The sequence below is a fragment of the Mytilus trossulus genome, chromosome 9, assembly GCF_036588685.1.
Source record: "Mytilus trossulus isolate FHL-02 chromosome 9, PNRI_Mtr1.1.1.hap1, whole genome shotgun sequence".
Lineage (NCBI taxonomy): Eukaryota > Metazoa > Mollusca > Bivalvia > Mytilida > Mytilidae > Mytilus > Mytilus trossulus.
In genome coordinates, this window is record NC_086381.1 from 22,639,438 (window position 1) to 22,657,224 (window position 17,787).

Consider the following 17,787-nt stretch of genomic DNA (forward strand, 5'->3'; position numbering starts at 1 on the left):
ACTTGCTAGTGTTGTGGGCAATACATGCTAGTATAAAGGGTATTACTTGGAAATGTTATAAGCAATACATGCTAGTGTAAAGGGTAATACTTGCTATTGTTATGAGAATACTTGTTAGTGTTATGGGCAAAACTTGCTCGTCTTATTTCAATATTCGATATAACCGAAAGGCATGGTACAGTTTAAAAGGGATAACTGGAACCATAAAAAGTACACTTTAAAAGTAACTTTTTTTCGTTTCAATGAAAATTGACGATTTGTACAACTGATAATAGCCTATATAACATCAATTACAGTAAAAGAAGACGAAAGACCTCAAACACGAAAAAAAGTACTAAAGGGAATGAAATTTTTGCAGGATTAAAATTCTTAAACGTAATCAAAATAACAATTCTGATTCATTTTGTTGACAAAAAACAAATATATTCCTCTTAGGCTAACACAAACGCGTTTCAAAGTATTAGAGATTCAATATTTTAAAACATACCTCCTCAATAAACATCTTTGTTCTCGATAACATTTTACGATCCAAACTGCTGATTTCACTTTCCACAAAACAAACATACAATTATGTATCAGAAGGTACTGAGACCAAGATGTTTAATAGAATGTCACCAATACTGAGATGAAATGTTGAATATATACCGTTTTCGGAAAGACACGGAGATGAATAATGCAACTATGTTTGATTTAGTACTTATTCTGTTTTTGGTTACAAATGGATGTTCGTTATAAAAATAATTCTTTAACCGAAAGTTATCTATTTCGTCCCCACGATTCGTTGAAGTCAATGAGACCAAGAAAGAATACTGAAAATGGTAAATTTTGAGTTGTTAAAACTTTTTTAAGATAAGTTTAAAATTTCTTGTACGACTTCAAGTTTGTCTCATTATGTTTTTTTTTAATTATTATTGCCACGTAGCATCTCACGCAGTCGTTTTATAAAACAAAATCCATTAATTTTACCATGAGGTTTGCATACAATATAAAAACTCGTGAAATACCGTAAGTGAAGTGGAGTACAATGCAACAACTTTTAAATTGTCTAACATCACTGACAATTTTGTATTTTTAATGTTTCTACAATGCAAACTAATATGGTGTCATTTTTTTTTAAAGACCGATCCCTCTATATTTTTTTTTATCTCATTCATTTTAGCGTGAAGTAATAAGTATCGAAGTCGGACAAGCCGGATGTCAGATTGGCAATGCTGCACGGGAACTATTTTGTTTAGAACATGGAATACAACCTGACAGACTGATGCCGTCATATGAGAGCGTTGGTTCAGAAGACGACTCCTATAATACTTCATTTAGTGAAACTGGATGTGGAAAACATGTCACAAGAGTAGTTTTTGTAGACCTAGAACCGAACGTCATTGGTAAGTCTTTATAAAACAAATAGTTCAAGACTACATATCTTTTAATTCTATATACGACATAAGTGTAGAGAACGATAGTTTTGTTGAAATTGGTCAAATAACTTCTGTTTTAAACTATTACTCAGCCATTTTGTGTTAAAGCCAGTTTGTGCTAACCAGATATTACTATAACCACATGTATCAAGAATATGTTTTATAAACATAACCCATTCAGACTTACAATTAGTCTGTGAATATATTAAAAACATAAAGTTGTATACAAAATGTGTGACCATTTATTTTCTTTGCCGTGGACAATTCTCCACTAATAATTTACCATACGCTGTTTAACAAAAACTACCATGGGAAACACACCAAGTTCACCATAAACCATAAAGTGGGTACAATGAGATGCTTAATCTATCCATATCGTTTTGGTTGTTTACATTTTCGCCATCTTCATTTGCGCTACCCGCATTTAGTGTTTTAAAGTAATCTAACAATATGTTCATAGATATATTAGGGCTTTTCTGTTTTTTTCCACTATTCAAAATTTTCCAATATTCTTTTGGGTTAGTGGATTTCAAATTATTTATTTTATTTCTGTTTTTTCCCTATGTTTTCTCATACTTTTATCCATAGTCCTCTTATATCTTTTTCTCTAATGATTTAGTTTCGGCCTACAGAAGTTGAGATCGGCTTCTTCTCAACTTTCTTTTTGGTGATTTATATTTTTTCCTGGCTTCTTTATAATAATCATCGAACCACGGTTAGGATGCCTTTTTATATTTTTGTAAATTTGGATTAAGTTTTTGATGGGTATATGTGCCACAAGTACTCTTAGCTGCATCGGTTCTTAAATTACGTATACTCACAACTGCGGTATTTATGGTTGTTTCATTTATTGTTGCATTGCCAACCATATTTACTAGTTGAGTCAGTATTTCGTTTACTTTTTCTCCGTCCATATTATCAATAAAGTCTGCAGTATAAGTACTCTCCCAGTCTTTAATCTTTTCATGCCATACTTCATCTACAGCCATTTTATTTTTAACTACTTCGGCTTTAACAGTTAATGATAACGGATTATGTATGTCCGAAAATAAAGTATTCGTTTCTTATACAGAGAAATTTGGGAAAACATGGGCAACATATATTATAATCAGCAACGCTAGCATTTTTACAAGTAAAGTGTCCACTGTTGTCACTAATTCTACCATTAACAATAAGCATATTGTTGTATTCACAAAAAACTAATAAATAATTACCGAAATTATTCTTTTTAACGTCCATACTTTGGACAGACCATGTCAACGTATAACAGGTTTTTTTTCCAATTATTTTTTTTTCCATCAAAAACCGAAATTGACGCGCGATATAATGAGTTATTTTTATAATCTTGGTTTCGAAAGAGTGTTGTTAGATCTTGACATTTTAATTTTTTTTTTTACCCCTATCAGTTTTTCTCTTTCTGAATGTTTTAAAGATATTAAACACTAACTTGAATTTAACCCAAATGTTTCATTTTTAAAGCAATTGCTTTCATGCCGTCGCGTATGGCCATCTTTGTGACCCAGATCAGAGACTCCGCCCAGATCAAGCCATAGTATTTTGTTAAACAGGCACCTGGTCTGTCATTCTTAAACACCTATGTATGTTTTCTAATGCAATACATAGCTTGAAACTTTTGAAAAACGTTAGTGGATTTAAGAAAGTTCAGCATACGTTTTTGTAGATGTATTTTTGTATTTAGGGGGACAACCGTTTGACTATCAAAAAAACATGACGTCCGAGTGAAAAAAAATGCATTTTTATACCTGCGATTCCGTTTTCCGTTCGTACGATGTTTCAACAAAATATGGAATCATTTCAGTTGTTGATTTAGTATTGAAAATTTGACTGAATTATCTTTTATAATATACGGTTTTATATGTTTAATTGGTGTTTTTCTAAGAAAGAGGTCAGGTGCTCTTGTTCATTCATAAAATTGTCGTTCATTCATAAATTTATCGTAAAATCAAAATCACTACACAGGTTATCAGGTTATACGTAGTGTCAAATGATTACCTGTAATCTAAAAATAGACAAAGTTAACTGACCTATTTTGTTGATTTGTTTGCGCAAATAATTTGGAGGAACGAAACCCTTGTTGAAACACATAACAATAAGTTTGTTTTCCTTTTTTGTCATAACTCCGAAAGATTTATCGATCACCTTACTAATGAAATGGACCCGTCCAAACGTGATAGATGCCAAGTCCAGATGAAGAGATATTTACAATTTGGAATTTTCTAGTTTCATAGATTAAAAAAAGTACATCCTTTTTGGATATCATATTCAAAACTGGGTATGCATGACAAATGATGAAACCATTATCCTCGTCTTTCCAATGGACGAGTCTACTACGTTTGTTGACCCTCGACGGTCCACCGTGTTTGCAATTTTATTTCACATGTTTTCGAAATATTGATGATCATTTTCACATGTTTCCTGAAAATTGGATAAATATCAAAGCAACTTAGAGCTGTTTGTTCTTGTTCGTATAATGACGATTTAATATCATGTTTGTCTGTGATGGCCCCTCTTTTCGGGATTGCATGAGAATTATAGTTATCTCGTACCGCATGAGGATGACACATATCAACTGAGCAATAATGTTTGGGACCTAGTTTTTAAGAAATGATGACAAAGTAACATTATGAAAATATTTTTAGTCAGCTGAAATATATATTTATTTTTTACATGTCTTGTAAAATATTTTGTTTCTTTCCCGTTTTTCAACAATTGCGTCTGGAAAGTTGAAATGTTTTAACTGAAGTGTTAAATTTAAATTAATTATGAAAATTAAATCAATAAAGGAAATTATTGCCCAGTTACAAACACTACTAGGGGATAATCCATAATAATTTCTCTTGGAGTTTATATGTTTCAGCACATGTATATTTGACCCCAACTTTAGCCTGGTAAACGTGTTGTCTCCTTGTGAAATATAAAACATATTAAAAATGACTTTCTGCTAAAGTCTTTAATTGATATAAAGTTAAAACCTTCTTAATTCTCACTAGACAACACTCCTGTCATGTTTAATTCTTAAATATATGTGGATGAAAAAAAAGTCCCCAAAACATAACATGGCAGCAATTGCTTTTATAGCCTTTCAGGCTTTGATTATACTTGGCTGTCATGTTCCTTATAGTCCGAGACAAGCTGGACTAAACATCCGTTGGACGTCAGAATATCTCGGACTATGATTCTTGGTGAATCACAATATACAAAATCCTTGGCCTAAAATGTTTCGTTGTTGGGCGCTTCTGTTGTAGGATAACCCAGAAAAAACGATTCACTTCACCATATTTATAGATTCAAATAATGATACACTTGTTTGGTGATGCATGTGGTCAAAATTTGTAACTAAAATTCAAACACGTTTTATTTTATTTGTTGCTTGATTAAAAAATTAAAACCTATAACAAAAGTTATCGCTGTCAAATGATTGTTTTAAACAACATAAATCGTCATTTTAACAATAAGATAACATATGTCGTAGATAAGTCGAGAGCATTTGAAACATCTGTTAAAGAATTAACATAAACCTTTGTTAAACGTATATAGTTGATTTCTGCTTTAATAATGAAAAACAACACAAGGATTAAGTTTGGAAGAACTTTTTGTTTAATCAACATTTGTATGTGTTTTATGTACATGTTATTGACAGCGTATTACATATTATCAATGACCACAATTTCAGCAAACGTGAATGAATCTTACCGAAAACAGCCAGAAAAAACACAGCATAAAAAATTTACAAAAATTTATCTCGAAAGGAATGAATTCATCAGGTCAAGGAAAGGTGAAAAGGCTATTTACTTTGGACCAGGTAGGCGATAGCTCAACATTTACTTAGTTGTTTATAACTAAACCTTCTAGAATTAAGAACCACAATGCTCTCCTACTTCGTACTTATTTGGCCTTTTTAACACTTGATTCGAGCGTCACTGACTAAGCTTTTGTACACCAAATGTGCGTCTAGCATACACAGTTTAATCCTTGTATCTATGGTAAGTTGGATCAGACAGTGCTGCGATTAAGTACTTTCAATCAAAATTCTACAAGGACTATTTTAAAAGGTATACAACATCCCTAATTTAGAAAAAATAAACATGATATTTTATCATTTTTATCTTTAAATTTGCAACTTTGAATCCCTGCTCGGATCACAGAACGATATTTAGACATCACCTTTCAGTTGAAAACAGAGATACAGTTATCATATCTTCTTCAAGTCTAATCCTAGGGTAATACAAACATGTATTACATTGTTGTATTTAATAACACGAGGATAACCACACCACCCTTTTTGACCTTTTTTTCATCTTCGTTTATTTATGATCCAATCAAAAGATGCTATATTTTGTTTATTTTGATTATTTCTTCTTATTTACTGTATAGTTAAACCAATCTAATTTGGAACCGACCTCGAAACGATCGATGATGCTGTAATGATGAGTTAAATCTTTTTCGACTGATTTTTATAGTTCTTTCTTATGTCCCAGGTTATGGGAGGGTTGGGATCCCGCTTACATGTTTAGCCCCTCCAAATGTTGTACAATACATAGTCAACGCCTACTATTAATTTTAAAAGAAACAGATGCCTGCAACATATTTTATATTGCTCATTTTTAAAAGGTGACATTTTGTGGACATTTCCATATATTTGTTGATGTATACTGTGAAGGTTTTGTATATATTCAGATATGTTTAGCTATGATGAAAGATGTGCATAATGTCAAGTCATGTAAATGAAAATTGGTTAGTGTATATAAAAAAAATTGTAAGATTTCCGCTGCTGTTTTTGCTATATGGGTGCAATATGGGTATACCCAGTGCACTTTAAATACTATTATTCAAATTGAAATAAGATTATTTATTCGATGACATTGTTTCTCCTCATGTGTTGCATTTTAAAAACATTTACAAATTAATTGAAAATAACGAGTATTTGTTTAAAACATAAAAGGATATTGATTTAAAAAACGAAGAAAATGTTTAAAATAAATCGTTTTTCCACCCATTTAACAACATTTACTTACCAAGTTTACTGTACCAGATGTTCATTCTTTCAATCATTTATTTTCACAATATAATACGTGAATATTTCTGGGGTAAATTCAGTAAATGAAAAATTCCTCACACAATGTTTTTTTAATTGGTGTAAACTTATTTTCTTCTGAAAGGTCACTGGAACACGGAAGTGTTCATACATATATGAAGCCAAATCCTACATGTTCAGGGATAAACGTTTTAGTAATATCGATTGATATACCTATATAGATCAGTAGTATCTTGTCATATTCAAAGAGATTTCACTCTTTCAATTTCATGTGTCCATACTTGCCCCAGTTGTTCCGGGTTCAACATCTGCGGTCGTATAAAGCTGCGCCCTGCGGAGCATCTGGTTTTAATTGGTGTAAACTTATTTTCTTCCGAAAAGTCACTGGAACACGGAAGTGTCCATACATATATGAAGCCAAATCCTACATGTTCAGGGATAAACATATCTTTAATATCGATTGATATATCTATATAGATCAGCAGTGTCTTGTAAAATTCAAAGAGATTTTACTCCTATATAAATATTTTAACGAAAAGTGATATTTTCATGATTTTTTCCCTTAGTCTTGAACAAACATATCTTTACAAAATATAGGTCGATGTTGTCAAATTGTACGGGGTTCCTGCCTTTCCTACAACTTTAAAGTGTGTTTTCAATTTATTAAAAGCACCATCTGTGCCGTTTATCAGGAGGAATTATTTATTATTTCAGGAGAATTAGGCCAACCAGTTAAACTTGACAAAGTTGATTTGGGTCCTTCCGACCTCAAACGATTGAAAGATGGATTCGAAAAGCATGGATTTAATGAGTTTGCCTCGGATCTTATATCCTCCCACCGCAAAATTGGAACCATTACTATGGATCCTGGGTATGAATATGGCTCGATCATCTTAGAGTAGCAATGAGTCAATATCAAACATATGAGTAGATCTGTAGATAGACATAACGTGACGTTAACACCCACTACGGTGCTCGGTATACGTATGTAAGAAGATGCATGGTAATCATGTCCAATAAATCTTTAAAAAGATTAATCCATAAATTATTTTCATAAGGCAAAAACACCTTAAAAACAAGACCAAACCATCAAACCATCAAACAAACAAAAAGCATAAAAAAAACCCAACTGAAATAATAAAAAAAAAACACCAGTAAAAAAGAAAAAAAAAACACTATACTAACAGTTGAATAAAACTACCAATTCTAAATCTATAATATAATCTGTTATCTGTATGTTGAAAACAAATTTATCAACATACTATGCGAAAACGAACAACAGCTCACGTCTACTAACCTTTATTATGAAACAGTAGAAGTAATCCATTGTATTCTTGTGTTTTTTCCTTAATACCTTGGTTTTTCTAATGCTAGCAGAATATACTGTTACATATAATTACAATTCCGGGGATGAATACATTAAAGTTACCATACTCAGATACGTCTTCTATTCCAATTATATTGTTTACACTCATTATGCAATCCCAATTAAGATAAACAAAACAAAAAGATTCAAAGTTTTATTTTCTTTTTCCTTGCAACACAATCAGATGTGCCAATAATATCTACGACAATCTGTCACCCGCCAGTATAGTAATTCCAGTCAGAGATGAGTCTTGGTCAATTCTATTGAGAACACTTCATAGTATTCTGTCCAGAACACCCTTACATCTTTTACAAGAAATTATACTTGTGGACGACAATTCCAAAATGGGTAAGTTAACCAGTCAACCCTTTTCGATATTTATTCGGCATCATCTAAAAGTTCTTCCCTTTTGTTTTCTTCTTTTAAACTATTTTAATGTCAAATATGATTTGAAAGATGAAACACTCATGGTTTTTTTTACTGGTTACAGTTATCTTATATTCCTCTGTACCAAGTCAGGAATATGACAGTTGTTATTCATTCGTTTGATGTGTTTGGACATTTGATTTTGCCTTTTGATTTTTGATTTTCCTTTTTGAATTTTCCTCGGAGTTCAATATTTTTGTGTTTTTACTTTTTGCGATATGTCAAATGCCCAAAGCTTAATTTATGCAAGATGCGTTTTGCTATTTTAAAAGATGGAACTACATTGCATAATGGACATATTTGCTTTTAAAAAAACATGAAAATGAAAATAACACTTAATACATTTCGTTCATTCGAAGCATGTTTCTGGATTTCCCTTCATCATTAACGCTCAAATTTAGACGTTTAAAAACCAAAATATGTATAAATACATTGAAACGTTATAGAGGATAAACAAATAGTTAATTCAACCTGAGCATGCGTATTTTCTCAACTATCTAAAACTTTAATGTACAAGAATTTAATACAGAACAAATAACAGACAAATCTACATAATTAATATTCCGGTATCAAAATTATCACAAAGCGATTGACAAAGGAAGGTTTACCAAAGAAAATTTTAGTTTCTTAGGTATAATTCGGAGTTTAGTATGACGTCCATAATCACTGTACTAGTATACATATTTTTAGAGGCCAGCTGAAGGACACCTACAGATGGGGGATTCTCTCTAAATTGAAGACCCATTGGTGGCCTTCGGCTGTTGTCTGCTCTACGGTCGGGTTGTTGTCGCTTTGACACATTCACCATTTCCTTTCTCAATTTTATTGAAATATATATATATATATAACACTCATAATTTTGCGATATAATGTTTAACGATACTGTAGATGATTTTGTTTTTGGTCTTGGTTTTACCCAATTTTAAAATTCTATTGCAAGATCACATGAAAGGAAGACTAGACTGGTATATTTCCCATCTACAAAAAGTAAAAATACTTCGACTTGAAGAAAAGAAAGGGAGAAGTCTCATGGTAGCTAGACAAGAAGGGATAAATAAAGCTGTATCAGATATTGTCATAGTCATAGACTCGCATACAGAAGTTACAGAAGGTTAATTTTGTATATTGCTGTTATGGTTACACGATGTTTGCAAAAAAGGCTTTACAATAGGTTACTGACACATAAATGTATCTAAGTGAAAAGACACATGACCATATAGTCATGATAATAGTCATAATCAGGGTTAACCTGATAGATATCTGGATTTACCTCTACAAGGAACACTCAAACCAAAAAACGTGAAAGCCAGGGCTGAATATAAAACGAGCGTAGAAAAGTTTTGAGCTATATGACGTTAATGCACCTAAAACATCCAGCTAGTATTCTCAACTTTGCCTAATAAAGTTAGAACATTATTTTCTTAGTTATTTCTTAATTCATCAACAGGGAATTTTAAATACACACGCATATATATAGCATGTATCATATTTTCCCTCCGGTTTATATGATCCGTTCATCCTATATATTGACTCTTAAAATTCAAGAGTTAATCTAAAAATGAGGGTACTTTCTCTAAAAATGAGGGTGCTTTTTATATGGCCTTCCAAATACCGTTTCGATCCCTAACATCACTGAAGAGACATTTATTGTCGAAATCCGGATATGGTGTACTAAAGAAATATTGACACCGAATGTTTGTGGCACAACATCCTGTCCACAAGTTAACAATTTTTTTTCTGTGACGTATTAAATTTATAATAAGATCCATTTTGTTACAACCTGTGATCAATTTTATTTGGCAATCGCCAATGGCAGTCAGCAGGGTTAAAGAACATCAGTTGTTCGACCTGTTAGTCAAATGCGTTTTGTTTAAATATACTTTTTCACTCTTTTGGTCTTTTGGAAAATGTTGTTTGTGCTGTTTTTAGACCCTTCTACAACGAAATTTGTTTGACATGCACACGTATAAAAATTGCGGTTTTTATCCAACGCAGTCATAGGTTTGAACGTAGTTTTCAATTTAGACTCGTTTATATATATATATATATATATACAACTCGTCTAAACATCAACCCAACAATGTTAGATCTGTAAATTTGCTTTCGCAAATTTTTGGTTATTCCCTCGCCGGGATTCGAACCCATGCTACTGTGATATCGTGACACCAAATCGCCTGCACTGCAGCCGTCCCGCTAGACCACACGACCACCTGTATATATAGAATCATATAGATGACTACAATAAAGTAATGAAGTTTACCAACGATATCTAAATTGTATTTTAATTCACTATAGGATGGATTGAACCATTAATTCAAAGAATCAGAGAAAAGCCTAATTATCTAATAGCTCCCATTGTGGATCAGATATTTCCCGAAACTTTAGAGTATGACTACAAGAAACCCAGACCTAGAGCTATGTCATTTGACTTTCATTTGGAACAGGACTGGATATCATACAAACAGGAATACCTTAACTCTATTTCATGGTCCAAACCGTATAGGTAAGTCGTGGTTTATGTCTTAATGACAAAAATAGAAAAAATACATAATTATTGGCTTGTTGCTTTATCATGATATAAAATTCCTGCTGATGTTAAATTTCAAATCGGATTAAAAGATGCATTTGTACCCACAATACGATGCTTTACAAATGTGATATTGCCATTTTATTAGGGACTTTCCTAATTGAATTTTCTCGGAGTTCATAATTTTTGTGATTTTACTTTTTGTTCTAGTATGAATGTTTGCCTAGTTTAAATAAACACTACCACACTTTATTTTGCCATTTCATTACACATTATTAAGATCTTATCGATGTATATTTTCAGAACAACAGGAATCCAAGGCAATGCACTAGTATTCAACAAGACTTTTTTCAATAAACTTGGTGGACTGGACACTGGTATGAAGGTCTGGGGAGGAGAACAACAGGAACTCATGTTTAAGGTATGTTTTGTTTTATTAAGATGAAATGACAATAACCAATTTTTTTAAAAGCAATTGTCAAGTTCAAGGGTTCGTGATTTGTTCACTTTTCTTTTACTGTACATAACTGTATGGTTATGTTTTATGTGTCTATTTTATGTGATTATCAATTAAAATTAAAAACAGAAATTGAAAAGAAAAAGTTAAGGATATCAATAAGTTATAAAAAAAATATCAAAATGTGTAACATGACTTGACAATATAACATTTATTGCAAGATTTGTTTTCGTGAACTTTACATATACTACTTTTTTATGAATATTTTTTTTCGTTGTCGAATTATACATATTATTTTTTTCTGTAGTCGGTTATACATAAAATTTGCTCGTTTGCAATCCGAGAAATATTTTGTTTTTTTTCTGAAGTCAAACTTGATACCTTTCTATTAGGATGGTGAAATTTGTTTATAGATTGTTAAGTTATCTTATATTTTCAGTATGTTATGTGTGGTGGTGATATAGAAATTGTACCATGTTCTCACATCGGTCATGTGTACAGACAAAAACTGATCTGGTCTAACGAACTACATAATAAGACTATAATGGATGAAATGTGTAACCAGTATAGAGTAGCAGAGGTATGGATGGATGAATACAAGCATCTTGTCTTCAACAGACTTGGTAACTACACGGCAAGTATTTACTCCCTGACTTTTACAGAAAATATTTAGGAATGTCAATTACTAGAAAATAGGACAGAAATGAAGGGAACGAAACAATTCTTTTTTTCCCTATTTTGTCTTAGTTGTTACAAAATAAGAATAGCCGGTTTAAGTACTGACATATTAATTATTTATACAAAGCTGTGGTACACATAGCACGTGTTGCATTATCATTAATTTTCATCGATCATCGATCTTTGTATTGGTCTTTTTTCCATATACCTTGAATATTGAATGTTCATGCATACAATTGTTTTGTACACACATTGTGCATCTGTAATAATTTCATCGTTTTTTTTTTAAATAGTGACAAAAATCTATTGTTTTTTTTGTGTTTTTGTGTTTTTTTTTATTGTTTTTGTTTTTTGGGGGGGGGGGGGATAATTACAACGAATCAGGAGTAGTCTTTGCGTCTACATACCTATATAAACTACATAATATGAAAAAAACCAAAAAGTTGCATATTGTATATTTAGCTGTGAAAAATGTGTGGTTTTGGGATCTGAAATATGAAGATTTTGCGAGGCTACAGTAGTTGTTCACTTTAAAAGACAATCCTTGTTATGCCTGTTATAATTTGTTTACAGAGGAAAACTGGTGATGTGTCCAGCAGGAAACGAATTAGAGAAGAAAACAAATGTAAACCATTTCAGTATGTTCTAGATAGAATAACACACATGATAGAGTTATATATACCAGTTAATTTACAAGCTTCGGGTGCTGTAAGTATAGTATACTATATTTCTTACATGGTAAATCGTATTAGAGGTACAACAAGAATGTGTCATCAGTTCACGAATGCTCCACTCGCACTATCATTTTCTATGTTCAGTGGACCGTGCAATTGGAGTCAAAACCCTAATTTGACATTTAAAAAAAATAGAAAGATCATATAATAGGAAACATGTGTACTGAGTTTTAAGTTGATTGGAATTCAACTTCATCAAAAAAACTTCCTTGACCAAAAACTTTAACCTGAAGCGGGATAGACGAACGACCGAACGGACGAACGAACGGACGTACATACCAGAAAATATCATATCGTAGGTTGGGCATACACATCGAGATCTAGATAACTTTGTTTATAGTTTTGTTGATGATACTCCACAACTGAAATAAAACTGGCATACACACCAGATCATATGAATCAATCGATAGGGAAGCACAAAAGATTATGTTCATCTTTAATTTCGTGTTAACAATGGGACCTTTTTCTTTTTCCTTTCTTATACGCTAAACAGCACTTAACAGAGTAATCTCTATATTGTTACTTATATATGAAAAGACTAAACATGTATATATATCATATTGTATAGTATAATAAGCATATTGTATAGTATAATAAGTATATTGTATAGTATAATATATTCTACAGATTGTACATTCAGAAACAAAGCTTTGTTTATCTTATTGGGGAGAGGAACCATTTGTAGCGAAATGTCATGGACATGGATATTCACAGGTAATTAATAACCTATGTACAAAACTGTGAAATATTTGAATATTCATGTATACATATATTTATTAAAATGCATGTTATGATATTTTACCTTTAGCTTGCGTTTGATGTTTGCAAAGAAAAAATAAATAAACCAAATTTTTCAATACATAAAAACATTACAAACAAGAATGTGACCATAGCACACGAATGCCCCACTCGCACTATCATTTTCTATGTTTAGTGGACCGTAAAATTGGGGTAAAAACTCTAATTTTGCGTGAAAATTAGAAAGATCCTAGCATAGGGCACATGTGTATTAAATTTCAAGTTGATTGCACTTCAACTTCATCAAAAACTACCTTGACTGAAAACTTTAACCTGAACGGACGGACAGACGGACAGACGGACGGAAGGATAGACAAATTAAATGGACGCACATACCAAAAAAACATACTGCCACTCTACTATCGTAGGTGGGGCATAAAAAGGTATAGCACATTAATGATCACAATGTATGACAGATTTTGTACAACACATAACAGCAATTTGATAATTTAAGGAAGTGAAAATACGCAAACAAAACATATAAATTAAGACATAACAACTGAAGCATTTGCCACCAGATGAATTCTTATACTCCACCAGGAACGGTACCAACCAAAAGTTCAAAACTATAACTGTGGTACAATGTAAGTTATTTGATTAATTTAGGTACACCAAGTGTTTGGAAAACATTGATTATGGATGCATAGGATTAAAACCTTGAAATGAAAATAAAACAATGTAAAACTTTCAAGGTCTCAATATATCTAATGAAGGAAAATCCACAAACTAAAGCGCTTAGTTCACACGAAACTGTAAAGTGTTATTTTCATTCAATTTACAAAATGTGTATCTTTGTGATTAATTCGTTGAGATTGGAGTGAAAATAAATACAGGAAGATGTGGTATGACTGTCGATAAAGCAAGTATCCATCCAAGTCACAATTATAAAAGTAAACCGTTATAGGTCAAAGAAAAGTTCAGAAATGATCATTGAAAAGTGAACGTTAATACACCCCTGAACAAATGAAGATCTTGGCTTAAATACATTCAATAAATATTTGAAGTGAAGTACCCGAAATATTTTAATAATGATATCGCGCGGTTGTTTCCGTTATTGCGTTTTTTCCATTGAAAAGTCAGGGTTATTATTAGAACAGAGGGGCTAAAGATACCAGAGGGACAGTCAAAATTACAGATAGAAAATAAACTGACAACGACAGAGCTATAAAATAAAAAAAGACAAACAGACAAATAATAGTACACAACACATAACATAGAAACCTACAGACGAAGCAACACGAACCCTACCAAAATCTGGGGTGATCTCAGGTGACCAGGAAGGATAATCAGATCCTGCTCTACAATTGGGCACTCGTCGTGTTGCTCATGTTATTACAAAACCCGTTAATAGTCTAATTCGGTAAGCCACAGATTGGTGAAAAGGGAAATGGATTGTAGTTATGACAAAAGGAACATATCCGATATCATCTGTGAAACGATTACCATAACGGTTAAACAACTCTTGATGTTGTCCGTAAAATTTACGAAGGGAGGAATTCAAGGGACAAATATGAATTGACACCCATACAAACAAATCTGACGGTTTCCATTAAAGAATATATTTTTGGTTTTGTTGCCTGTTTTTGTGTAGTGTTTTGTGGACTTTTTTTTTTTCTTCGCTTTTTTTGTTTCTCATGTCATTGCCAGTTTATCTTCGACTTATGAGTTTTGAATGTCCCGTTTGTACCGTCCGTCTCTTTATAAGGGTTTAACTTATTTTGATATCTGCCAAAATCAATGAAAATGCCAACAGATGGTGTTTTTTTCTTTTTATTGCTCCAAAGTTTTTAATATTTTAAAATGTCCAGTTTCGTTTGGAGCACCACTGACGTATGTAAATTGCAATACATATTTGCGGCTTCTCGTCCATTTCGGTATTACTTCTCTTTAGTCGACACCACTTTGACTGTAATATATAAATCGTGTAGGATAGTACTAGCCCGGTAGTAAATGAATGAAAGGTTTATAACTTTTGCTTTAATATCGATGATAGGAAAAGTTGCACAAAAAAATGTTAACTGTAATTTGTTCTCTGTGGGCTGTTTTAGTTGTTCTTTGGCGTCAATTATTGACTTACTATGCCTTTTGACTTTCAAATATTTGACTTAGCGACCAGAAAAGCGCGTAGGACGCATGCAATTTACACAACGTGTTGTTTTCAGTGTTTACGAAACTATACCTGTACCAATCTTAAGACATTAGACTATCTAATCGTTTCTAAATAGTATTATAAACCATTAGTATATATAATGTTATGTCAATTCGTGGGTATAAAAGTGTTCAGCAGCGACTTTCATAACAGAATTCAATACTTTCAACTGTACATTATACACACTTTAAAATATTGCTGATTTTGTTTAGAACCACTTTGTACAAATGTAGCTGATTCGTTGTTGTGCATGTCTCATTTCTTTTCCAGTTTTGGGACTTGTCCAAAGATTTCCAAATCCGATGTGAGAACCAATGTCTTGTTTATGAGGATAACAAAATCAAAACTAAAAGATGTGAATATTATAAAAATCAGAAATGGAAGTACTTACAGGTGATTTATTGTTGTGTCTTATTCTCTCTTCATTGAGGTTTTACACCGTAGTGTAATCATTTTAATTAAACACTATCGTTTGTTTAAAGCGAAACTTTAACCAAAACATAGAAAGAGCCATTATTTCTTTTAAGATGCCTTGCATTTTTGTTTCTATTTGTTTTGTTTCGGGTTGTTTTGTGTTTTATAATAATTTAGTTATATTGATTTAAATGACAATCAACATTTAAAAAGTAAAATCACAAAAATACTGAACTTAGAGGAAAATCAATTCAGAAAGTCCATAATGGGATATTGCTTATTTTGTTGTAGAATAATAGGATACAGCATATGGAATCAGGAATGTGCTTGAATATTGTAAATGACTATACACTGATATTAGAAGGATGTTCACAAACAAAACAACAAACATGGTATTGGGAGAGAAAATCTTGAAAATATTTATATATATATATATATATATATATAGATTCTTACATTGATACCAGTGGATTATCGGATTTATCCAATCGAGATAGTTAAATTATCAATTTTAAAGCTCGAGCCGCCTCGGCGAGTACTTTAACATTTATAATTTAACTATCGAGATTGGATAAATCCGATAATCCACGAGTAACTATGTAAGAATCTGTTTCTCTAATGATTAAAAAGACATTTTCTTTTTTTGTTTACCGAAAATCCCCTTCGTGTGCCTTTCACATTGCACAAAGTTGTCAATTTCATTAACACCTGTTATCATATTTTGGTTCATCCAGTCAGCCAAAAAAGGTCATGACCCTTAAAATCATCCAATGATCTTCTGAGATCACCAGCAACCACACGTTGATTAAATTTTTTTATACAATGGGTTCGAAAAGGGATAAATTTCCATAGAATTAGAGAAATATATATATATATATATATACGAGTCTAAATTGAAAACTACGTTCAAACCTATGACTGCGTTGGATAAAAACCGCAATTTTTATACGTGTGCATGTCAAACAAATTTCGTTGTAGAAGGGTCTAAAAACAGCACAAACAACATTTTCCAAAAGACCAAAAGAGTGAAAAAGTATATTTAAACAAAACGCATTTGACTAACAGGTCGAACAACTGATGTTCTTTATTCCTGCTGACTGCCATTGGCGATTGCCAAATAAAATTGATCACAGGTTGTAACAAAATGGATCTCATTATAAATTTAATACGTCACAGAAAAAAAAAAATGTTAACTTGTGGACAGGATGTTGTGCCACAAACATTCGGTGTCAATATTTCTTTAGTACACCATATCCGGATTTCGACAATAAATGTCTCTTCAGTGATGTTAGGGATCGAATATATATATATATATATGGCTTTTAAATGAAAATAGTTGAAATTTATATATATGTATCATCAAAGAATAGTACTTTTCCAATTTTTAATTCTAACTTTAACTATTATTTTTTTGCAATCAAATATATAGTTTTCACGTTTAAATCAACACATGTATAATGTAAGTCAGTGAACCGGATATACATTAATTATAATGTATTTCAGTGCCAGTGATACGTATCAGGTAAAAATTGTATTGGTTAGTTTTAAATGTATAATTATGAAAAACTATGGAAAGCTTAAACTCATTTGATATTTTCCCTGGTCAAATGAGGCTGTTAAAAAACAGGGGTCCCTAAGTATTCGACCTGGGCTACTTAGGTATTTATATAACAGGAAATAATTGAATAAAAATATTTGTTATCGTTAAAAAAAAAGAAAATAATAGTACTTTAAAAAAGCATTGAATATATACAGTGTTGTTTCTTT

General features: G+C 31.8%; 1 protein-coding gene across 1 annotated transcript; it reads left to right on the plus strand.

Annotated features, from left to right (window-relative positions):
* The first annotated feature begins 570 nt into the window (after positions 1-570).
* LOC134684392 (polypeptide N-acetylgalactosaminyltransferase 5-like) lies at positions 571-16,434 on the plus strand. The gene is made up of 13 exons (XM_063543676.1): positions 571-582; positions 1,160-1,382; positions 5,110-5,238; positions 7,186-7,342; positions 8,022-8,185; positions 9,204-9,374; positions 10,559-10,766; positions 11,094-11,211; positions 11,687-11,881; positions 12,499-12,633; positions 13,287-13,373; positions 15,877-15,999; positions 16,312-16,434. The coding sequence occupies exons 1-13, from the start codon at positions 571-573 to the stop codon at positions 16,432-16,434; spliced, it is 1,845 nt and encodes a 614-aa protein (XP_063399746.1).
* Positions 16,435-17,787: the final 1,353 nt, after the last annotated feature.

Bases quoted from the DNA above. Each gene is read 5' to 3' on its own strand.
- LOC134684392 (XM_063543676.1), top strand. The intron at 1,383-5,109 runs GTAAGTCTTTAT...CCACAATTTCAG, and splicing joins CCTAGAACCGAACGTCATTG to CAAACGTGAATGAATCTTAC. The intron at 13,374-15,876 runs GTAATTAATAAC...TTTCTTTTCCAG, and splicing joins ATGGACATGGATATTCACAG to TTTTGGGACTTGTCCAAAGA.